The 25,559-nt window shown below is 39.5% G+C and overlaps 1 protein-coding gene across 3 annotated transcripts in view; it reads left to right on the top strand.

Annotated features, from left to right (window-relative positions):
* Positions 1 to 25,559, top strand: part of SPAG9 (sperm associated antigen 9) — a 92,842-nt gene that overhangs the window by 29,877 nt on the left and 37,406 nt on the right. For all 3 annotated transcript variants that reach the window (XM_063293251.1, XM_063293250.1, XM_063293252.1), the window contains 9 exons: positions 11,386 to 11,593; positions 12,245 to 12,344; positions 13,097 to 13,218; positions 17,787 to 17,844; positions 18,996 to 19,148; positions 19,231 to 19,282; positions 19,638 to 19,768; positions 22,967 to 23,023; positions 24,500 to 24,673. In XM_063293251.1, coding sequence (XP_063149321.1) covers positions 11,386 to 11,593; positions 12,245 to 12,344; positions 13,097 to 13,218; positions 17,787 to 17,844; positions 18,996 to 19,148; positions 19,231 to 19,282; positions 19,638 to 19,768; positions 22,967 to 23,023; positions 24,500 to 24,673 — 1,055 coding nt within the window. The remainder of the gene's footprint in view (positions 1 to 11,385; positions 11,594 to 12,244; positions 12,345 to 13,096; positions 13,219 to 17,786; positions 17,845 to 18,995; positions 19,149 to 19,230; positions 19,283 to 19,637; positions 19,769 to 22,966; positions 23,024 to 24,499; positions 24,674 to 25,559) is intronic.

Genomic DNA, 25,559 nt, shown 5'->3' with positions numbered 1-25,559 from the left:
TTTCTTCTACATTGTATTGTATCCACCTAGCAAGCGTTTGTTACAGCCCTGAAGGAGGCCATAATGTGAATCCATTCACATGACTTGGTTATTAAATACATATAAATCTTCAGTTCAAAGTTATAGCTCTGAAGCTTCATCTCGAATGTGTTTGGTACACGTTGGGGCTGAGGGTCAATGAAGCTAATGAAAAAGTAGTGTTAACTCTTAAATATTGAGATGTACTGCTATGTGGATTCCATGCACTTTGGATTGTCTGGTGAAAGGTCATCTTTTGCACTTCGTCTGGACACTGGGTACCTTAGATATTGAAATTCACTGATATTACACGTACCGCAAAGTAAACTGAGAAAATTCCCAACAATAACACATAACCTTCCTTGTAAAATCCTACAGTTAAATGACAAATTATCAAAATCTGTCTACATAAACATATTGTTGAGTCTCATCTATCCATGCCCCCCTGCTGACTAGTGAGAGAAGCCGGGGCAGGGCACAGTGTGTGAGTGTGGGTGGTGGTTGGGCTCTACTAGTGCTGAGACCGTGAGCTGGTGCACTGGGGGGGCCCTCCATCACCCTGTGATTGAGTTGTGGTGTGGTTGTGTGAACTAATGGAGGTGTCCCTATCCTTAACCAGCGATCTCAGGAGTCCAGGAGTGGGAGCTAATGGACCTTGAGATCCCAGGGGTTGTAGGGCGGGGCAGGTGATTGAGGTGGTGACGGGTAGGGGACAATATGACGGGAACCAGAGGGCGGGTCATCATAGAGAAAGACGCCCCCGGTGTTTGTTACCTGTGGTGTGTTCCGGCCCTCTGTGCTTGAACCCTGGTCCTGGACAGCAGACTCGTGGTTGTCCTGACTTTCGGCTGCTGCTTTGTAATGCCAGGTCAATAAACAACAAGCCCCCCCTCATATGTGACTTGATCACAGAAGAGGGGGCAGGCTTGGCATGTATTACTGAAACCTGGCTGGGCGTGGAAGGAGGTGTTGCTCTTTCAGAGATATGCCCGGCTGGGTTTTGAGTCTGGCATCAGCCGTGACCTCAAGGCAGGGGAGGAGGGGTGCCTGCTGTCCGCCAGTTACTCCCCTTCCTGGAGCGAGAGGCCCTTTGAACGGGCACTCATGCCCTGATTATTGTCCTAACAGCCAGGAACCACGCTGAGGCAAGGAATAGGTCTCTAGTACTTTATTACTGCTACATTAGACAGAAAATCCTAACAAACTGAAGAAGCGTGGGAAAAACAGATAAACCCAGACAGATAAACCCCAAAGGTTAAGGTGGGTCTGATCTGCGTCTCTCTGAATGGCTGCTTAACTCCTCAGTACTACGCATGCGTTTTCCCCCCTGGATAGAGGCCCCCTCCTGCTCACCATCAGTACTCATGACAGTTATCTCCCATATAGACTACTGCAATGTGCTCTACGTGGGGCTACCCCTGAAGAGTATCTGGAAGCTACAGCTGGTGCAAAATGCAGCCGCATGAATGATCTTGGGTTTCCCAAGATCAGCATTTGTCACCCCTTTGCTATGCGAGCTGCATTGGTTGCCAGTATGCTTCCGGGTCCAATTCAAGGTGTTGGTTATCACCTTTAAAGCCCTACATGGCACAGGTCCAGGTTACCTAAGGGACCATCTCCTCCCCATCACATCAACCCGTCCCTCCCGGTCATGCAGAGAGGGCATGCTGCGGACCCCGTCTGCAAGAGAATTCCATTTGGCGGGGTCCAGGAGGCGGGCCTTCTCTGCAACAGCCCCTGCCCTTTGGAATATCCTTCCCCCGGAAGTGAGATTGGCTCCCTCCCTCCTGGACTTTAGGAAACAACTAAAGACCTGGTTCTGTTATCATGCCTGGGGCGGGAGAGAGAGTAGCCATTCCTGGGGATGGTTAGTTTCTTAGAAGGACCCTGTTCTGCTTGCAAATCACAGAGAACTTCTAGCCATTGGGGTTTTTATCATATTTATTTTCTTATGTATTGTAGTATTTAATAGTTTTATATTTTTCTTATTTATGTTTTATTGTAAACCGCCCAGAGTCCCTTTTGGGAGATGGGCGGTGATAAATTTGATAAATAAATAAATAAGTCTGTCTGTCTGTCTGTCTGTCTATCTCACCCAGAATTTCATTTTATATTTTTCCAATATAGCTGTTTCTTCTCTTTTTTCGTATCATTAATTTAATTTATTAGATTTGTTATGGCTGCCAGCTCCAGAAGACTCTGGGCGGCTTCTTCACAGCTACCATATGAGGTAGTTTAATTTGAAAAAGTGTACACAGGTCACTCAGGAAACTTCATGGATAAATGAGGTTTAAATTCTGTCTTCCACTCCTGTAGTTTAACATGGTAATAACTGCTTAATTTTGCCTGTGCATACTGAATAGTAGTCCCCCCTTTCTTGAGAGACTGAAAACTGCATTAAGGAGAAGAGAATAAGACAATATAAGATCTTGAACACATAAGGTCTTAGAGTAATGTAATCATGATTTTCTTAATAGCATTCATCCGCTTTGGGCTAATCATTAATTTAAATTTGTCCAGACAGCCTGATATTTTAAGAGCAGTAGCAGAAGTGCAGCAATTGCAGTTTTTAAAAAGAATTGTCACTTTGCAAGTAGAAAGGTCTGCGAGTTCTGTTTCTGTGGGTAACTAGGCTTTTTGTTGAGAGCTTTTTGTCTGCTAAGGTCAATAATCTGAGAGCTGCATTCTTTCCTGGATGTGGTTGGATACAGAGGCTGGGAAACGTTTAACAGAGTTAAACTTCATTTTACTCTGGACTCATGGAATAAAACTGAAGATTTTTTTCTTTTGATGGATAAATCGTTAGCTAAAGTCAGGGTATCTTTGCTGGATTTTGCAGGGAGGATGGATTCAGGAATGTCACCCTTAACAGGAAAGTTAAAACTATTTCTGGAAGTGTTTTACTGGAGCAGGCTGCCAAGACAATCCTAGAATATCTTGTCCAAGGAAGCAGAGCATAATGGACGAACAGCTATACAGGAGAGATTTCTCCTTTATGAGAGTGTTTAATAACGGAGACTAGAATTATGTCAGTAGAAGCACAAATTGAGTTTTGAGTTTCTTTTGATAGTTTGTAATAACAAACCTAAAAGGGGTGGGATACAGTCCTCTTATGAAGGTTGATGCAAATGAAAATACTGTAGCACCTGTAATCCATGAGATCGGAAGTAGTGAGGCAGTGAAGGTGGAACTAAAATGATAGTGGTTTTATGAAGAATACAGGGATTGTGTGTTAGAATATATGCTACTGACTGATGTTACTATTCCTGTTACAGTTAGTCCTCAGTTCATGATAGCAATTGGGACCAGAATTGCTGTCCCTAAGCGATGCAGTTGTAAAGCACAACTTCACGTGACGGTGCCACTTAGCCATGGCAGTTCTGGCAGTCCCGGTTGCCGTTGTTAAGTGAGGACCTCACGTGTCTGTGACTTCCTCCCAGCTTCCCTATTGACTTTGCTTGTGATGGCTGGAACTCTGAGGACCGGTCGTAACTACCACTCATTCAGTACCATCATAAGTTTGAACAGTTGCTGAACTAGTGGTCATTAAATGAGGACAACCTGTACCTCTCTTGTCCCTGCTTCTCATAGCTTTCCTCTCGTCCAAGTATCCCTTCTGTTTGTTACCAACATTTCTTTGCCTTCTAAGCATTTTTATGGTTGTACTGGCATTGCTATTGTTTTCTAATGGGCTCAGGAAAGATGACTGGAAAGGTGGGGGTGATCAGCTTAGCTTAGCTAACATCATTTTCCCTTTCATATACTTTGTATCTCTCAGTATGTGGAATAATTCTTAATACTAAACTCCTTTAACGAGGGAAAACATAGAGGATCTGGGTAGAGGATTGTTTCTTGCATTAAGACCTGTTCTTAGGCCAGTATCTAATGTTCATAAGAAGCTTTAGGCTTTAGTAATCCTATTTTATTTGGATTTTTGTGATCGCCATAAGCTATGCAGGAAGCATGTGTATGTGTGTGTGCATGCACGCATATTCAAAAAACTTTCAATTCAATGTTTCCTTGTTTGAATTTGGCTTATAAATTTGTCTTCTTGAGATAGGATGGAAAATGAAATGTCATCAATATATTAAAATATATTTCTGATGAGATAGCATTTAATAATGTTGGATGAAAGTGGCCTCTAATTCTACGTTTAGGGTTGGTGTGCATTCCTAAATAATCTAATTATATATAGTTTGACTTACTGCTGAATAACCACGTAGAGAGTAGCATTAGCCCTCAATCTTAGGATTTATTGTTTTTCTGGCAAGACCTCCATTTTCTTACTTTTGTTGTTTATTCATTCAGTCGCTTCCAACTCTTTGTGACTTCATGGACCAGCCCACGCCAGAGCTTCCTGTCAGTCAACACCCCCAGCTCCCCCAAGGACGAGTCCGTCACCTCTAGAATATCATCCATCCATCTTGCCCTTGGTCGGCCCCTCTTCCTTTTGCCTTCCACTCTCCCTAGCATCAGCATCTTCTCCAGGATGTCCTGCCTTCTCATTATGTGGCCAAAGTATTTCAGTTTTGCTTTTAATATCATTCCCTCCAGTGAGCAGTCTGGCTTTATTTCCTGGAGCATGGACTGGTTTCATCTTCTTGCAGTCCAAGGCACTCTCAGAATTTTCCTCCAACACCACAGTTCAAAAGCATCTGTCTTCCTTCTCTCAGCCTTCCTTATGGTCTAGCTCTCGCAGCCATATGTCACTACGGGGAATACCATTGCTTTAACTATGCGGACCTTTGTTGTCAGTGTGATGTCTCTGCTCTTAACTATTTTACTGAGATTTGTCATTGCTCTTCTCCCAAGGATTAAGTGTCTTCTGATTTCCTGACTGCAGTCAGCATCTGCAGTAATCTTCGCACCTAGAAATACAAAGTCTTTCACTGCTTCTACATTTTCTCCCTGAATTTGCCAGGTATGAATCAAGCGGGTTGCCATAATCTTGGTTTTTTTGAGGTTTAGCTGCAAACCAGCTTTTGCACTTTCTTCTTTCACCTTCATCATAAGGCTGCTCAGTTCCTCTTCACTTTCAGCCATCAAAGTGGTATCATCTGCATATCTGAGATTGTTAATGTTTCTTCTAGTGATTTTAAACCCAGCCTTGGATTCCTGAAGCCCAGCATGTCGCATGATGTGTTCTGCGTACAAGTTGAATAGGTAGGGTGAGAGTATACAGCCCTGCCGTACTCCTTTCCCAATCTTAAACCAGTCCGTTGTTCCGTGGTCTGTTCTTACTGTTGCTACTTGGTCGTTATACAGATTCTTCAGAAGGCATACAAAATCACTTGGTATCCCCATACCGCTAAGAACTTGCCACAATTTGTTATGGTCCACACAGTCAAAGGCTTTAGAATAGTCAATAAAACAGAAATAGATGTTTTTCTGAAACTCCCTGGCTTTTTCCATTATCCAGCGGATATTGGCAATTTGGTCCCTAGTTCCTCTGCCTTTCTAAACCCAGCTTGTACATCTGGCAATTCTCGCTCCATGAATTGCTGAAGTCTACCTTGCAGGATCTTGAGCATTACCTTACTGGCATGTGAAATGAGTGCCACTGTTTGATAGTTTGAACATTCTTTAGTGTTTCCCTTTTTTGGTATGGGGATATAAGTTGATTTTTTCCAGTCTGATGGCCATTCTTGTGTTTTCCAAATTTGCTGGCATATAGCATGCATTACCTTGACAGCATCATCTTGCAAGATTTTGAACAGTTCAGCTGGGATGCCATTGTCTCCTGCTGCCTTGTTATTAGCAATGCTTCTTAAGGCCCGTTCAACCTCACTCTTCAGGATGTCTGGCTCTAGCTCACTGACCACACCGTCAAAGCTATCCCCGATATTGTTATCCTTCCTATACAGGTCTTCTGTATATTCTTGCCACCTTTTCTTGATCTCTTCTTCTTCTGTTAGGTCCTTGCCATCTTTGTTTTTGATCATACCCATTTTTGCCTGGAATTTACCTCCGATGTTTCTAATTTTCTGGAAGAGCTCTCTTGTCCTTCCTATTCTATTGTCTTCTTCCACTTCCACGCATTGCTTGTTTAAAAATAATTCCTTATCTCTTCTGGCTAACCTCTGGAGTTTTGCATTTAATTGGGCATATCTCCCCCTATCACTGTTGCCTTTTGCTTTCCTTCTTTCTTGGGCTACTTCTAGTGTCTCAGCAGACAGCCATTTTGCCTTCTTGGTTTTCTCTTTCTTTGGGATGTATTTCGTTGCCGCCTCCTGAAGAATGCTGCCAACTTCTGTCCAGAGTTCTTCCGGGACCCTATCTACTAAGTCCAGTCCCTTAAATCGATTCTTCACCTCCACTGCATATTCCTTAGGAATATTAGTGAGCTCATATCTAGCTGATCTGTGGGTCTTCCCTAATCTCTTTAGTCTGATCCTAAATTGTGCAAGAAGAAGTTCGTGATCGGAACTACAGTCAGCTCCAGGTCTTGTTTTTACCGACTGTATAGATGTCCGCCACCTTTGGCTGCAAAGGATGTAGTCAGTCTGATTTCAGTGTTGTCCATCTGGTGAAGTCCATGTATAAAGCCATCTCTTAGGTTGTTGGAAGAGAGTGTTTGTTATGCAGAGTGAGTTGTCTTGGCAAAATTCTATCAGCCTATGTCCTGTTTCGTTTTGTTCACCCAGGCCATGCTTACCTGTAATTCCAGGTGTCATTTGACTGCCCACCTTAGCATTCCAGTCTCCCGTGATGAAAATAACATCTCTTTTAGGCGTGTTGTCTAGTAGGTGCTGCAGATCCTCATAGAACTGCTCTACTTCAGCTTCTTCAGCATCTGTGGTTGGGGCGTATATTTGGATCACTGTGATGTTAGATGGCTTGCCCTGAATTCGAACTGAGATCATTTTATCGTTTTTTGAATTGTATCCAAGCACTGCTTTAGCCACTTGACTATTAATTACGAAGGCTGCTCCATTTCTTCTGTGGTCCTCTTGTCCACAGTAGTAGATCTGGTGGTCATTTGATGTGAAGTGGCCCATTCCAGTCCATTTCAGTTCACTGACGCCCAGAATGTCTATCTTTAATCTTGACATCTCACCAATAACCACATCCAATTTGCCCTGGCTCATAGATCTTACATTCCAGGTTCCAGTGGTGTGTTGATCCTTAGAACATCGGATTCGCCATTCACCACCAGCACCATCGGCCGCTAGCCGTCCTTTCGGCTTTGAGCTAGCTGCGTCATCACGTCTGGGGCTAGTTGAACTCATCCTCTGTTCCTCCCCAGTAGCATTTTGACCATCTTCCGACCTGGGGGTCTCATCTTCCGATGGTATACTGACATATCTCTGGTTGTACAGATCCATTTAGTTTTCATGGCAAGAATACTGGGGTGGGTTGCCATTACCTTCCCCAGGGATCGCATTTAGTCTGACCTCTCTGTCATGACCTTCCCGTCTTGGGTGGCCCTTCATGGTTTAGCTCATGGCATCATTGAGGTGCTCAAGCTCCATTACCATGACAAGGTAACGATCCTTTGCTGAAGATTTTCTTACTTACTTATTTTATTGCTTTTAAAATAATAAAAAGAAAAAGAAGAGAAATAAAACGCAAATATAATTATTATGCAGATACATTTCTCAGAAGAGAACGTATAAAAAGTGCTTTAAAAAGGTGAAAAAATACAACAGAAAAAAAGTATAATATATCCTTAAAACAGTTACAATTCTATATATACTTATCTAATGTAAATATTATTCAAGTACATACATATTTATTTCTAATACATTTATATAACTATCATTCATCTTTAAACTACTGTATTTTGTATAAATGAGTTCCATATTATACTTGTCCATACAAAGTCTGTATCTTCTGGACAAGACCTCCACTTTCAAATGGAAAATGTGTACAGGTAGTTCTCACTTAATGACCATTCATTTAGTGACAGTTCAGACTTCGGATGGTGCTGAAAAATCCAATTTACAGCTGGTGCTTACAGCTGTCACAGCATCCCTACGGTCACATGATCACAATTTGGGTGCTTGGCAACTGGTTTGCATTTATGACCATCACAGCATCCCATGGTCATGTGGTTGCCATTTTTGACCTTTCCGACTGGCTTCCAGCAAGCAAAATCAATGGGGAACCGCATTATTCACTTAATGACCATGTGGTTTGCTTAACAGCCGTGATTTGCTTAATGACTGCTGCAAAAGTTGTAAAATTGGGTTGGATTCACTTAATGACCTCTTCACTTAGCAACCAAAATTCTGGTCTCAATTGTGGTTGTTAAGCGAGGATTACCTGTACGAGAAGGTTATAAACAAAGACTTTAACAATCTTCTGTCTGCATAAATATAACCAAGAAAGATAGTTGTCTAAGGGTAAACATTTCATTGTGTTGAAATTTACAGTGTTAAAGTTCTAAAGGCAGGGGAATTAGCAAAGCAAATCAGAAAAAGCCAGTGATTTAGCGATTGGATCCAGATACTCTGGGCCAGGAATGCAACAAATATGCAATTCAGAGAACAAGATATCGTAACTGCTGTTGTATGTGTTAATGAAGAGAAGAAATGAAACTTTTAGAAGGATATAGAAGTAGGGTGTTTGAAAGGATATAAATGAGTATTTCGGTCAGAGTGTTCCAGTCTGATACTCATGGACTGGGCAGAGCAAGGGTAAGGGGCTACAATAAAATAGCTTGTTTGCTTCAAACATTTACCTGATGCAGGTAAATCAGTTGAGAAAGATGCATGGCATAGGGCCTAGTTACTTGAGGGACCGCCTATCTCGCATCGTATCTGCCTAGCCTATGCAATCTGGCAGGGTTGGTGCTCCCCGGGTTCCTTCAGTTAAGCAGTGACATCTATCGGGATTCCAGAAGAAGGCCTTCTCTTGTCATAGCACCTGCCCTATGGAACGAGGTTCTCCCCCCCACAGAGCCAAATGGCCCCCACCCTGCTGGTGTTTCAAAGGGGCCTGAAGACCTGGCTCTTCACCCAGGCCTTTGGTGAGGATGACTGAAGCCTCCTTTTAACCTAGGTGGTTTTCTTTTGCTTCCACCCGGTTTGTTATTCTGCCATCTCTGCCCTTTTTTGTTTCTTGTTTTTCTTGTCTTATTTTCATGTTTTAAATCATTTTGTGAACTGCGCAGTTGCTGGGAGTTGGGTGGCATATAAATTTAAATGATAATAATTCAAGTTGCAGCACCTTTTTCTTTCAAGTTGCTTCAAACATTTGTAATAATTTGTAATATCAGGAAATGGAACTAGAGCCAATAAATGGCAGCTGTAATTTTTTGTGCTCTGCTACGAATTTTTTGCTTTTCTCAGTTTCTTGGATTCATTCATGTTGAAGTTAGAATTTGAATGTGAGTTATAGAGGACCGTTTCCTTCTCTTTAACTTTAAAGTATGTGTATCGATAAGCTATTATTTAGATCAAAATATATAAGTCAGGGATGATCGATACATAGATCTGGATCTTCTGATAGTTCTCTGAGTGTTTGCAGTAGATTAACTGCCAATGTTCTTGATTTTGACAGTTGGAAAAAAAAAATCAAGGTTGGATTTTTGCCAGAGGAATTTGTACTTAATTCTGGTTACTAATTACAAATTCCCAGCCTGAGAAGTATGTTCAGAAGTGCTTGTTCCTGAATTCTTAGTATGTATTTGCCTGTTTGAGCCACTATCTTGTATGACAACCAACTTTTTTGACTTCTGATTTCCAATCAGAATCAAAATAGACCCTGGAATCTGAGATCGGATCATCCTGTGTATGATGGTATGGCAGGCATGTGCCTGCCTCATCTGTGCAGAAAGTCAGTCATGTATGTTTGGCAGTTTTTGTCACCAAACTCCACTTGAGAGCCAAGGAAAACATAACAGGGGCAACCGTTTTTCTCATACATCTTTTTGACTGTCTTCTAATAGAAGAAGGAAGCAAAAATGAAATAAAACATTTTTGGGGGTGTCTGTTGTGCAAAGTAAATTGTGAGAAACCATCTCTTGCAGGAGTGAGGAGAAAATTAGAAATATCCTTGTGCACAAAGTCCTGAATTTCAACATGAGATCACATTAAAAGCCATTTGGGTACATTTCCATTCTGTAACATAAAAGGAAAATTTGAATATCACTTAGCTATTGATACAAATTGCAAGTGTCAGTTAAAAATGGACAAACAATTAAAATTTGCCCAGATGGCTTGTAACCAGTTTAAATTGTCTATATTCAAAATACCCAGAAGAAGAATATAGCTTGGAATATATTGTTAATGAAAGCACAGTGTTTGTTTCTTTCATTCATTCATTCATTCATTCATTCATTCATTCATTCATTCATTCATTCATTTTATATGGCGGCCCATCTGCGTCTGGTGGTAGCCTTTCTTTTTTATACTCAGAATGTATGACATATAAATTAAATGACACAGTATGTAATGGAGTATAAGGCAGTATGTAAATTGTTTAAGTGTATTTCAACAGCTTATGCACAGATTAAATATGCATATTTCAAAATAATGTATAAATTAATAGTACTTATTAGTCTAATGATGTTAACATATGCTTTGTTATGGAAAGGAAAAGAGAAATTTCATGGGCACGTAGCTCTTGTGCATTTCCTCTGGCAGACTGGTACAATAAAATACTGTTTCAAATACTTAGACAGCCTGATTCCTATAAATTCCTCTTTCCTTCTTGCTTTTGTGATATGTTTCAGCAGTGCCAGTCCTTAAACAACTGAACACGATCTTTAGGAACAAAGGGGTGGATGGCTAATGAGGAGTTGAACTCCTTGGCATTGGGATAGAGGCCTCTTGAAGGAAAGCATGGTTGAAGAGGGTGAAGCTTCGAAAGTGACATGTTGTAGGTTGACTTTAGGTGGGTTAATGTAATGGTCTGTGGGAATGATCTTGGGAGACAGGAGGAAGAGCCCCAGACTGGACAATGGTCATGTAAAAGATATCTCAGTCCATGGGGGTGGGGCTGGGAAGCATTTCAGAAGGGACCCTCCCTAGTTTTCTGGAGAGTAAAGTCGGGGGAGAAATACTTTCAGTCTTGCAAGATTCTGTTAATGTAACCTTATAGTAAAGATAGAGTTGTGCTTCTTGTCTGGACTTCCTCAAAGGGCTAACAGTTAATTAAAAAGAACTTAAAATGCTTAGCTGATATTGAAGTATTATTGAGCACGAGACAAATGTCTAATGTATCACGGAGATTGGTACCTTGAATATAACTGGGTGGCATCTCCAGTAAGAGAAAAATCTTAAGTGAAATTGCTTTTGCAAAAAGGAATATGCAACCACATACACAGTAAATGACCTGGCTCCAACCAGTCAAGTATTCATCCAGGGATAGGGAATGTGCCATATAAATTCTGTAAATACTCCAAACTTCTTTACACTTTAGGATGAAATTTCTGATGTTAGCCAAGCAGGGTCCAAATCTACTACACCAATCTTAGCTGCGGCTTCAGATGTGCTTACATCTGCTGAGTCTCCCCTGAATGAAGACAAGGAAGGCCTTGCGAAGAATTCTGATTTGTGGAACCAGAAATTGGATATAAGCAAGCACATTGAAGTGCAGGTAGCCCAAGAAACAAGAAATGTATCTATTGGTAAGTTGCTAGAGAATTCACATTTTGAATAACTTAATATTTTGAATAATTTAAAATCCACAGTGTTTGTGTATCCCTACAGGATTCCAGAAATAATTAATAAATACTTAGAGTGCTACATGTGTTCCTCATAGGAAGTCATCCTCATACAGAAAACAGCAGGAAATTCATGTGAAAATGGCCTGATTAATCACAAGTGTACTTCAGTATATTTGCAAAATATAAGATGATTAAATAACCACCACTCCTATGTTTAGTATATGATCAGCTAAGAATAAATTGTCACATTTAAGGATCTTTATGCTGGTAAAATATGATTTTCTGTATGAAAGCATGTGTTACTTAAGTCTTTTATATTTAGAAAACATGGTTTGTGAGAAGTGACTATTACTTTTAGAAATTAATAGTCTTCTCTGAAAAGATACTGTAGCCAGTGTAGTATAATGTTTTTATGTGTTAGACTAGGCAAACCTAAATTTTTTAGTTCCTACTTGATCATGAAGCTCAGTGTCATATGGGGCCAGTCACTCTCACCTTTACCTAATTTACAGGATTATATTTTGGGGTTAAAATGTGGGGAGATCCTATATATGCTGCCTTTATCTCTAATATTCCCTGCTTTTGACAAATATTTACCCATTTCTTTCCCAGGATCTAATGAAAATGACGACAAATCTGAAGTTCAGGCAATCATTGAATCTACTCCAGAGCTGGATATGGATAAAGATCTTAGTGGATATAAAGGTTCAAGGTATTTTGCCAGCAGTTTTCAGTCACTGGAGAGTTTGGGAAAAATACAAATATTACAACAGAGTTTTGTAGCTCTTTTGTGGTTGTTATGGCAAATGATCGGTACTTTGCAGAGGGTGCCTAGGAAGGTCAGTAGTTGTGTTCAGACATTCTGTGGTACTCAGGTTTTCCCTTGCTGCTCTGGCACAAAAATCCTTGACCTACCATGAAGGGGAAAATAGTATTTGGGGCAGTAGCCATAAATCATGGCCTCCTGGAAGATAAGGGTAGCATGTCAGATTGTTATGCTGCTGCTTATTTTCACCTGCTTAGCATAGAGGTGAAGATTGCAGTGTGTGGGGGCTCTAAAGGAATGAAAAGGGCTAACCTGTTATGATGGCAATTTAGATACAAAACTGTCAGGAAGAAAGGGGAAGAATTAAGTGAACCAGAGGAGCCTGTAAGCATGTGAACATCAGTGTTGTGGAGGAGGAAACAATACCTGGATTAATGTGCCTGATTCTTCTTCATCCTACCAGGAAAAGAGAAAGAAGAAAGAAAAGGGAGGGTGACTGGTGGATGTCTTGTCTTGCTTTAGCACTCTTAAATGATAAGCCATTTATTATGGCATAAATTTTTAAGGATCAGAGCCCACATTATCAAATCCTTGAAGTGATTTAGAAGGTATGCACATTGGCAGGCTGAGGTCTAGACTGGAGAGGTCTTTTTTAAAGATTTATTTCTCCTCACTCTCATTTGAATTCTGTTGTATAGCACTCCTACCAAAGGCATAGAGAACAAAGCATTTGATCGTAACACAGAATCACTTTTTGAAGAACTGTCTTCCGCTGGCTCTGGTCTGATTGGGGATGTGGATGAAGGAGCAGACTTGCTGGGTGAGTATTTTTTTAAAGCATTTTAGAAATGGTGAGAATAATTGTTACAGGACAGTTCAAGGATAAAATTGTAAGAAAAAAGTACCAAAGATATATCCATACATAATTTGCCTAGTAAATAGAGTTGAAAGCATTCACTATTTACCATGGATCTCTGATTTTCTCACTTGTTTAAATCTCTAACAATAAAATCATATTTAGGTCTGCACATTTATTGAAAAAGGGGTTGCTGGGGAAAGAAATAGAATGAAATAGTAATACTCATTAGCAACCAGTCTTCTGTCCAATAATCTGGGAGACTGACAGCTCAAACTGTGTGTAGTTATGGTGGTCATGCTTTTTATTTCATTATGGTGAGATTTTCTTAATCATGGGTGAAAACTTCCATTGCATCATTATACTTTTGGTTGCTATTAATATATGTTAGATGAACTAATACTTTACATTTTTACAAACATATCATTCAGTTTGCCTCCATCTTCCTCCTGTCTGATTTTGCTTGTATGGGTGAGGAAGGAATCTTCTGGGGGATAAGCAGAAGACAAAGGAAGCACATTGTTTTAGGAAATCTGTAACTTTTCACCTATAAGAGAACATCCTAGTTGCCGTTTCTATCTAGGAATTAATGGGAAAGTAATGAATGCTTTTGACATTATTACAGTTCCTACCTTGGAGTGAGGAGCACCCTAAAGACCTGGTTGTTAAGCTGGGGTGGCTGGAGACCTTCTGCTGGATGTTAGATGTTGGTGGGATGTTCTGGGGTATCTGCTGGGTTTGCTATCTTGTTCTTCTTTCTTGTTCTTCTCTTCTAGTTTGGTTTTGTTGTTTGTTGTTTCTTATTATATTGTCTGGTGTATTGTGAGCTGCCCAATGTATTTGGAGTTGGGTGGCATCAGATGGAATAAAATTAAATAAATGTTTACCTTAAAATGCCAAGAGGAGTTTTTTGATCTGGGGTGTGTGTGAGTTCTTCCTTCTCCAGATATTTCTTGGTGGAGGAAGGTCCCTCACCCTAAATTCATTCAAATAAGACACTTTCCTCTATTCATTTGGAAGTGTGTTTCTGTGCCGGTGTGGAGGGAGGGATATCTCTACTGGCAGAAAAGCACTACCTTTCCTTCTTTCCTCTCCCTCCTTTCCACTTCTCTGTATAATTTTCTCTGCCTGGCTCTGTTCGCTTAAAATAAAACACAAAAGAGGAAAGGAGATAACTCCCAATGTTTTATGACTTTCCCATTCCACCAGCAGTCACTTTGTGTTATGCCCACACCATTTCTACAATTTTAAAAATTGTATTTTTGGGGCCATTAAGATTTCTGGGCCATTAAGGTTGGTCCTATAATAGATATAAGCTTTCATATAGGCACTTCTGTCCTTCTGCTTTCTTTGTATATGTAATCATAGCGGCACCTGATTACTATGGTCTCAGTTGTGTTATTACTGTTTAGAGAAGTGGGGAGTGGCTTTGATAAGGGGAGAGATGGCTGTAGTAAAGGTTAGGGATAGCTTAGAGACTGCAACTGCACTTTTATATATAAACAGGTAATTTTAAGAATGTATTTAAATAGATCACTAGTGCAGTATTTTATTAAAATGGATCAACAGGCATTCCATCATTTGTAATACTGCTCAGCCTTAACTATGCATTAATTACTTAAGCAAAGACCTGGTTTTGTTTTGGGATAGTGTGTTCTTGTGTAAGTAGAGCTACCAGCATTTGTAATGTATTTCTACAGAAGCCAAACTGTACTCCGTCTGAAGGAAACACATTTTATATGAAATGCTTTGTATTAGTAGTTTACTATGCTGTATTTTGGCATGCTTCTGCAACTTTAGTTAAATGGGATTCTCCAATTTGCTTTCTCTTGGGCTGCGTACCCAGGAGAATATTCTGGTGTGTATCCTTTTTTATATATTTGAAAGTGGTTGTTTTGAATTTCAGTATTCTTGGCTGTTGCTTTCATAATATCTGTTTTGCAGTTTGTTTTGTCTTTATCCTGCCTGGTGCTTTTTAATTTATTTTGCCTGATAGTTTTATTCTGCTTGGAATACCAACAGTTAAAAGTGTTGTTCAAATAACTGAAACAGTTCCCTCTTCCAAAGAGAAGTATTCTAAAAACCCAAACTTTGACCATTTGTTAAAAAAGTAGTCTTCTTTTCTGTGGTACTGATCCAAATTCTGCCAATGCAAACATCAACCATGCAACCATGGGGAAGTGGTTGGGAATAAGCATACGGCAAGGAATAATCCTTCTGAAACCATTTTCATTATTCCTTGAACTCTTCATGCAGGACAAAAGGCTGTTTTCTAATCTTTGAAACCTACGCAAACAGGAAACTTCCTTGTTGTAGGATGCAAGCTACAAATGCTGGCTAGTTGGAGGACATAAAGAATGGAATGTAATAACGCTATCCTGGCGGAATGGCCACAGAGTGTTCCTGCTACCCACACAGAATGCCCAGAAATAATACACTGGGGATTTTTTTAATCTGTGGACCTGAGCAGCACTTGGAGCGTGTCTTACAAAACAAACTCCTGCCCCTTTTATTATTTTTTTTCCATAGTTTAGTCAGCTCTTCATGTATTAGAAGATCAGATATTGAAAAAATTGTACCAGTTGCATGAGAATTTCAAAAGCTTGGTTTTGCCTTGCTCCACTAACTTTCTGAACAACTCCAAAGTGCTCGCAGAACACCCCTCCCTGCAAGAAAATCCCTGTTCATCTCAGTCAAGAGGAAAATTCTTGGTGTACAAACGTTAGAAACAACAGGCAGCCCATTTGCTCTGGAAGTTCTTTAGAGTTGTGTACTCTGAATGGTAGGTGAGGCTTTTGTTGAGGACAGTAGCTTTGTTTAAGCCTTAAATGGTGTACTTGTTGGTCTCGTTTTACCTAATTTTATGTGTATGCAGAAATGCCATGTCTTTTCCTACTTTTATCCACATTTTATGAGGCCAGTTTTTCTAAAGCTAGGCCAAAACTATTGATATTTCCATTAGTCTTTTGCTGGGCCTTTTAAGATGTGGTATTAGTAGCTTCTTTTATTTTAGCTATATAAAATGTGGATGGGTGTGCATATGAATAACTGTCAATTACCAACCCAAAACGATTAACCTATGGTTAGATTTGTGTACAAAGGCCCAATTTAAAAAAATGGTTTGTCAAAGTCAAAGTCAAACATCAGGCATGTGGGTACTATACTGCACCCTTTGAAAAGGTAATTCTTGTAATAACTTGTAGTCCTCGCTATCTTTCGTTCCATTGAAGTATATGCAATTTTGATACAACTGGGCTAGAAAAAGTAAAGATAAAGGAAACTTTTATGGTCAAGAGTATGTTCTATAAGGGGAAAGTTATATATTTTTTACTTTAGAAGAATTGGAATGCGATACAATATTTTAAAAATGAAGCATGATTTAGAATGAATTGATAAGGTTTAGGATAACTTGATAAGGGGTATTTTTTTGTGGGGAATTATCTTGGAATCATCTCATTAAACTGAGTACCATTTCAGTAATTTAAGTGCCACATTTATTTAAAAAATTCTGAAGGAGGTTATTGAGGGAAAAACAAAAGAGGACAGGTGACCCATAACTCACTTTTGAATTCATTTGCATTAAAAGTAGCAATGAATAGCACTATCCGCTCTGATAGTGAAATGGGAGCTGATTTTAACAGTATTTCTGAATCCTAGCTTATTGGGGGGATGTTCTCACTTTCAGGCCTCTTGTGGTCTTTGAGGAGACCTCTGGCAGGCTGCTCTGAGAAGCAGGAGGCTGGATTGGATGGATCCTTGATCTAGACATGGCTCTCTTTTAACTGTTTGTCTTGCTGTTTTACATATCTTGCTTCAGACATTTAACACTGGCTTTGCCCTGAAATCACTCATATTTCATAAATTCTTAGTCTTCACTCTTCTGTAGTTCACCTTTACCTTCACCTTTACTGTTCTCATTACATATTTCTTTTTCCTTTTGCTCTTCATGGGATGCATGGGCTTTAAAGACCATAATTTCTTTGGTAAGGCATCATCTTATTTGAGGAACATTTGCAAGGGCTTTCCATTATTTGAGTGTCTCATATTCAACATTTCTTGTGGTGTCATCTATTTGAGTATGAAATTACATAATATAAAGTGTAAGAATTTCTGATGTTTTACTGTCACTATCAACTGAAATAGAATTTATTTTGTTTTGTGTGCTTGGACTGAAAGTATTTTGCCTTGGTCCCTTGGGTTTCAAAAAGCCTCCATATTGAACTCATTTAAAACCTAACAGCAAAATACTCTATATTTGAAAACTCTTTTCTGATCATAGTGCTCTAACCACAGAACTTCTCTGCCTGTAAAATTCTCTTGCATTTCAATGAGGATGCAAATCTACACACATTTCTATAAGTTTGTAGGAAAATTCCATTGAAATGAATGAGAGCCTACTTGTGCAGTAGAATTATGTGAGTTCCAGAGCACATGCTGAATATGCTAATCAGTGCATATTCCCTGGATATCTAACACTTGCAGTTGTCATATCTGTGTTTTAATATTTGTTTATTCTCTACGGTTTTTGAAAGGAATGGGTCGTGAAGTTGAAAACCTTATCTTAGAAAATACACAACTACTCGAAACCAAGTGAGTAATCATTTTTCAGCTTGTAAATACACTAATCTGTTCCTTTAATTAAGCATGATGTTGGATGCCTGGAGTTGCTGTCTGATAAAGGATATAATCATTTTCCATAAGTCTCATATGTGTGTGTATTCTAACCCTATGTATATGTCCTGACTATGCAAGAACCATGCTAAGACGAGGAAGAAGTCTCTAGTGCTTTATTATTGCTATAGTAGACAGAAAATCCTACCAAACTGAAGAAGTGTGGGAAAACCCAGACAGATAAACCCCCAAAAGTCAAGGCGGGTCTGATCTGTGTCTCTTTGAATGGCTGCTTAATTCCTCAGTACTACGCATGCCTTTTCCCCCCTGGATGGGGGCCCCCTCCTGCTCACCATCAATACTCATGACAGTATACATGCATAGAGTTTTGTGAAAGATATGGTAATTGATGTAGTGTTTTGAACTTTGATGTAAAATGAATAAAATACTTATATATACAGATAAAGGTATATAAATATAGATTGAATAAAATATTTATAGAGATGTAGAATTATAAAAGGCTTGGAAACCACTGGAGGTGGTTTCATTCAGTTCACTGGCAGTGGTTTCAGGGCAATCAAAAAGGATTTTCATTTACTGAAATTCATATAATTTGTGCAATACATAGTGATATTCATTGATGCTGGGGTATTGACTTAAACAGATATAATTAGTTAGGCACTAAGAATTGAGCATCCAGTTTTAAGACCACTGATTCTGATTACCATATCCTAAGTACAAACAGTAAGAGGTGACTTTCTATCACATTTGAAGTTTTTGCTTTTGAGAATATCCAGTTTGTGCATGATATTCGTGATTACAGTTGAAGACGAGAGATGGAGGTTTGGCTTAAAGCATCCAATTCTTTCATATGTGTAGTAATATTTGAAATGATGATTTTACTTCAGACCATTAGACTGTACCGTTTTTTTTTTGTTAAAAAGTCCTTTATGAAGTGTGTTGGCTTCACCTAGCAAAATGACAGAGTACAAAAAAAATAAAATTATCATTTTTATGTAGAATATGATTTATTGTATATATTGCTATGATGAAAATAAACCTGAGAGTGACTTTATTTCTATCACTAAATAATGTTAAAAATGATCTAATTGCAAACATCTGTATTCTAGAAATGCCTTGAATGTGGTGAAGAATGACTTAATAGCAAAAGTTGATGAACTAACATGTGAAAAGGATGTGCTAAAAGGAGAACTGGAAGCTGTAAAACTAGCCAAACAAAAGCTTGAAGAGAAGAATAAGGAGTTGGAGGAAGAGCTGAGAAAGTGAGCATAAAACTTTTGAATGTGTTACAGTGAGTTTCCTAAAAGAACTCTTGGACTAATTTCATTAATCCCTCTTGTTTAGAGCCCGAGCAGAAGCTGAAGAAGCAAGGCAAAAAGCGAAGGAAGAGGATGATGTATGTAATTACAGTAATACTGTTGGATCTAAATTTTCTCTTATTTGGACAGTACTATGGCGGGATTGATCCTCCTAATTTTCCGTGGCATTATTGTGGAGAAGTGTGGGCTTATAGGTTCCTTTCGTATGCCAGTCTTGGAACCTAGTCTGTATTGGGGAGTAAAGCATAGAGATTCTGGAAGATGTTCCATGAGCCTGCTTTCCTCCATTCGGGCCCAGAGCAGTCATGAGGGCCTTTTCAATACTCATGCGTAGCTGTAGAGTCCTGTACTGTCAAAACTCAGTGAGACAGGCTTTTGTGCTTCCCCATCTGCCTGATTAAGCATGCTTGCTGTCTTTTCAACTCTGCACAGAGTGATATTCCTACTGCTCAGAGGAAGCGATTCACACGTGTTGAGATGGCCCGGGTCCTCATGGAACGAAATCAGTACAAAGAGAGGCTGATGGAGCTCCAAGAAGCAGTGCGATGGACCGAGATGATAAGGCAAGTGAAATTTATGATTAAAGTTGCAATGCCTGATAAATGCATGACCCGGGTATCTTTTCCTTGAAAGTAATAGATAGATTGCTAATAAATACTTCCTGTGCTTTGAAGTATACTTTGTTAACACTGTGGACAGATTAAACAAGCCATATACTTTTTGTTTACTATGCATGAGAAAAATGCTTCATTCTTTATTTTAAAGGCAGTTATTTATGTATTTGTTTTTTGAATCTATTTTTTAAAAAAATGTTTAGCACTATTAAAGACTAACAGAATTATTATGACCTGCTTTTCTGGTGTTTTTAGATTTTCAATGCAGTTTTTAAGAAATCAACATCAACAGAGATGTCAGCTGGTTTAAGATTAATTTTGTAGGCAAATCTCCACCAAGGAAAAAAGATTAATTTTTCTTAAGGTTTCTAGAAAATGAGTTAAAAAACATGGCATGTGGAAAGTTGCTGCAAGAGGAACAGATAAAACGATCCAGATTTTATAGGCATCTCCCATTACTCTCTTCGACTATGTTTAAGGACTGTTCTAAAGGCCTTCAGAAAAGTGTCTTTGTGTGCGCACCTTTAAGTTAGTGTTGACTCCTGGCGACTGCCTGGACAAGTCCCTGCAGTTTTCGTGGCAAGGTTTTTCAGATGTGATTTGTCATGGCCTCCTTCCTGGAGCTGAGAGTGAGGGACTGGCCCAAGGTCACCCAGCTGGCTTTGTGCCTAAGAAAGGGCTAGAACTCACAGTCCCCCGGTTTCTCGCCTGTTGCCTTAACCACTACAGCACACTGGCTCTCTTCAGAAATGAGCTGTGAAAAATTGCATGGGTGTAGAATAAAGGGAAAGGAATGGGTTTTATTATTTTATCTCTTCTGGTGAAGAGATAAAAGATGGAAAGAACAATAAGAAAGTTGTGCAGGGGCAGCAAAAAAAGTCAAGGCATGAAGAAGAATAGCAGAGTGGAAAGATAACGGAAAGAAAGAATGGAATAGCTAGTTGTAAAGCTGAAGTAGAAGTGGTACTTGGTATTTTGAAGCTTGATTCAGTTTCCACTGTGAGTGGGTTAGTTTCTTAAAAGGTGTTATGGTACTTGGGAGGGATACCACTGGGAAGCAGCATATCAGTCATAGAAAATTGGCCTGATGCCAGCATGCTGTTCGTGAGTGAAATCTGTTTCAAATTTAAAACTGGCAAAGTTGGTATTATAATTGCTATAAAACAGCTGACATGACAACTCTAGGATTAGATTACTGATTACAGCTATGTTTCTGATGTGACTGAGGCTTGACATGGAGGCAGTAAAATAGTAGACTCTGAACCTCTCCAGGTCCTGTTGTACATTTGGCTGGTCTTGGCATTGTTGCATAGTGCTGAATATGCACGTGTGAGCCATAAAAAATTCATTATAATTTTCAGAGCACAGATTAGGTAGTGCTGGTCATGCACATGTGTGTGTACGTACGTATGTATATGTGTAACTTTTTGGACTTCGGATTAATTTAGGAAAAAAACTTACACAATGAACAACCCAAAGAGGTAGTGGTTCCCCTTCATTGGATGTGCTCAAGTGAAGGCTATGCAGCCATCTGTCTGTGAGGTTTTAATTTAAATTCCTGCACTGAGCACGGGATGGACTTGAAGACCAAATGTCTTTCCATTTCTGTGATTCGATGACAAATCTGTGGATTAAACTTTTGTCCCACTTATTGAATATACAAGACGATCCATTTTTTAACAGTGGAGGTGCTGGTATGCCCTTCCACCATCTCTATTTGACTCTTCTCAGCTCCTTTCTGAGCATGTGCTTTTTAGCTGTTTCTTTTTAAAAAGGACCCCTCCTGTGGTATCCAGTTGTGTGTATCTGGCAGCTGTCTGGAGAAATCCCTGCAGTTTTCTTGGCAAGATTTCAGAAGTGGTTTGACATTGCCTGCTTCTTCCTAGGGCAGAGAGAGAGTGACTGGCCCAAGGTCACCCAGCTGGCTTTGTGCCTGAGGCAGGACTAGAACACAGGGTCTCCTGGTTTCTAGCCTGATACCATAACCACTACACCAAACTGGCTGTCTTCAATTAGTTTGAGCTAATTTTTAAAAACTTCTATTTAAGGTAAACTACATTTACCATCCTGTTTTGCTGCCATCTAGTGGCCTGAGATATTACTGATTTTTGCACTTAGTTTTTACAGAAGAACAATACATTTTTGTGATTAGATTGAATTATTTTGCATGAGACATTCTCAGATTCTCTACACTTGACATGGGGCTGCCCTTGAAGAGTATCACAAAGCTTCAGTTGGTTCAAAATGCAGCGGCCCGCACAGTTTTGCGCAAGCCTAGATTTGTGCATGTGTCATCTCTTTTGCGGGAGCTGCATTGGTTGCCAGTTTGCTTCTGGGTCCAATTCAAAGTGCTGGTTATTACCTTTAAAGCCCTACATGGCTTGGGGCCGGGTTATTTGAAGGATCGCCTTTCCCCAGTCATATCTACCAGCCCACCAGAGCAGAGAGGCAGGGTATGCTGCAGGTCCCATCCATTAGGGAAGTACATCTAGTGGGACTGAGAAAAAGGTCCTTCTTTGTGGTGGCTCCCTCCCTTTGGAACATCGTTCCCCACAGAGATAGAATTGGCCCCCTCCTTGCTCCTTTAGTGGGAGGCCCTGAAGACGTGGTTTTGTCAGTAGGCCCAGGGACTCCAGGTTGCTACAGAGCTGATCAAGTGGTTAATTTGAGTGTGTCTGTTGCTGCCATGGATGGTGTTTTGTTTTATGGATTTTAATCCTGTAAACTGCCCAGATTCACTGTGTATAGGTTGGGCAGCCATATAAATTTATATAATTCTGCAACAAAACTAATTTATTTTGCTTTCATGTAGCAGCTATACTTTCAACCTGTAAGAGTGATTACTTGCTATTGTTGTGAAATTAGTTCTTGTATTGGACTAGTTGCAGTTGCTTTTGTTTTCATAGGAGATACAATTGAATATAAGGCGGAATACATCAGTGCAGAATGCTGATTTTCTTAAATAATGTCATATCCCCATGTACCACTGTGGTGTTTTATAGTTCTGTCTAAATCTCAGATTCCTTTTCATAATTTGGAAAATTGTTATTGTGGCTTTACTTATACAAATGCCAACGTGTCTCCAATTGCATGGAATGCTCAAATGTGAGAGATTTTATAATCTGTGCTTTTAATTTTTTTCTTCAGGGCATCAAGAGAAAATCCAGCCATGCAAGAGAAGAAGAGATCAAGTCTTTGGCAGTTGTAAGTATTGAGATATAAATATAAGTACTTGCATTTATTAAAAATAATATGATCAGTCTTTTAGGGTCTTTTTAGTAGTAATGAGGAATTAGTAGTAGTAATTATGGGACTAATGACTGCACATTTATTTTCTTTTTTTGCTTAGTATGCCAGCCAGGTAAGACTGATGTTAAAGATGAATTGTATTGTAAGATGCATCCTGAAACATTTGTTATGCACTTGGCAGAGAAACATAATTGCCTTTCTCTAATTGTGACACTTTTAAAACCACTGTGTGCGTTGCAAACATACTGATTTCAGTTCACCAAACCTATTTGAGGGGAGTTCTAATTTTTGCTTATTGCTCTGATTAATACTAAAGTTGAAATTACTAAAATTGACATGAGAGATTGCTTGACTGTCCTGTATCCTCAGAGCTTTTATTTTATTTTCATGGGGAATGATTTAGAAATATTTGCTTAATGAAAGTGTTATGAGCTGGCAAAATTGCAGGATTCAGCTGCTAAATATTCAGAATCCTGCAGGATTGTGTCTTCATAATAATTTTATTGCACATATAATTTAATTAATTTATGTTGCCCATTCTTGCCTTCTGCTGTGGTGTTGGACTGATACATAGAGATTGTAAATCCCTAGTACCAGGACTGATTTATGAACATTATAATCTGGTATGTCTGGATATATACCCATTGATTTTAGGTTAATTGGATATATTTTGAGTAACCTATGTTATTAAAAAAAAAAGACAGATTAAAGCAATATTTATTTAAATATTGGCGTCAGCAAGCCCAGCAGAGGGAAGGTGAGATGAAGAAGATGACGAAGGTCAGTGGGAGGTGGCAGTGGTGGAATACAGTGGCCTTTTCATCTCAGCCATGCTGTGCAGGGCAGCTAAAAGAGCAGAGATGGTGGGGAGATAGGCAAGTGGGGGGAGCTGAAGTGGAAGCAGTTACCTCAGGGCAAAAGAACATGACTGCAGGATGCTGCGATGGTTGTAAATGTGGGCCAGTCACCAAACACCCAAATTTTGATCACGTGACCCCAGGGATGCTGCAATGGCCAAAAGTGCGAGGACCAGTCCTTTTTTTCAGCACTGTCATAACTTCAGATGGTCATAACCTGAGGACTACCTGAATTACCAGGGGCCAGAGTCATACTTTTTGATGGCTGGCATCTTTTTGTGCATCCCTAGAGAAAACTGTTCCTGTGTTAAGAACCACATTTGACTAGCCTTCAGCTAGGCTCTGTACGTTTTTGACTTGAAAGTGTATAGGCTAATTCTGATAAGCTTTACAACTATTTTGTAATGGTGTGGCTGTGTTGGGGGGTGAATGGCTCTTCTTTTCCTGCTATTTGTACTTCTACCCTGCTTTGAGTAAGGCACTGTGTGGGATGCACACGCACCAGTGAAACTCTGATGACCAAGGGACTGTCTATACTTATGTATTCAAGTGCTCTTGCTTTTTTCCCCTCCAGTTTTAGCAGATTATTCAGTTCATCAGGCAACACTGCTAAGAAACCAGAACCACCAGTTAATGTTAAGTACAATGCGCCAACCTCACATATTACTCCTTCAGTCAAGAAAAGAAGCAGCACCTTATCTCAGCTACCAAGTGACAAATCAAAAGCTTTTGATTTCCTCAGTGAAGAGTAAGTTGTGTTTTCTTCACAGAGCAAAAAATGTGCAGGCAGAACTTACCAACTATAGTGGTAACACCAGCATGGTCAATATACTTCTTCTGATGATTTGACTTTGTGCTTTGGGTATGTCTGGACTCATATTTGTCCTGAATGCTGAGGTGGTGCCAGGGCCTCTGCCCAGCTCGTTGCACCAGTTGTGTGTCTTCTTGAGGTCAAACCTGGCCATGGTGACACATACCTTACTTACCTCTAGATTGGATTATTGCAATTCAAGCTACCCTGGAAGGGTAGAAACTGCACCTGGCCCAGAGTGTAACACTGAAAAGGCTGGTGGGTATTCTCTTAAAGGATTGTAGTCCTTACCACTTTCCAGTCATAATTCAAAGCACTGGTGATGGTGGCTTTTAAAAGCATAATTTTTTTTCCAGACCAGTCTGCTTCTGCAATCATTATCTGATGGAGAGAGGCCTTTCTATATGTTCCAGTTGACAAACACAGAAAGCGTCTTTTTGGTGGTCATGTAAAACAATAGAATTCTTTATGATGGAAAACTAGTTTGATAATTTCTAGGTATTCTATTGTAAAGTCACATTTATTTAGGAAGTTGTTTGTTTTAGTGGTGTTTGCTTTTTATTGTGTGTGATTATTACCACCACACCTTCTGTTTTATGAATCTCAGTTGATAAGTGCTCTGAATATTGCATAAGTGCCAAGAGTGTAATGGACAATTATATATCTAAAGTTACATAATTTATAATCCATGACATTCATTCAGCATTGCTAAAGTATAACCTTTGTTGTCATACTTGAAACTAGTGTAACATACTAAAAAATCCCCCAGGTTATTTAATTTACATTTGCTTTCTTTTTTTCTTTTGAACACTGCTTCCATTTA

The sequence above is a fragment of the Candoia aspera genome, chromosome 2, assembly GCF_035149785.1.
Source record: "Candoia aspera isolate rCanAsp1 chromosome 2, rCanAsp1.hap2, whole genome shotgun sequence".
Taxonomy (NCBI): Eukaryota; Metazoa; Chordata; class Lepidosauria; order Squamata; family Boidae; genus Candoia; species Candoia aspera.
Note: the sequence above shows the minus strand (reverse complement) of the source record. Positions and strands in the feature narration are given on the sequence as shown.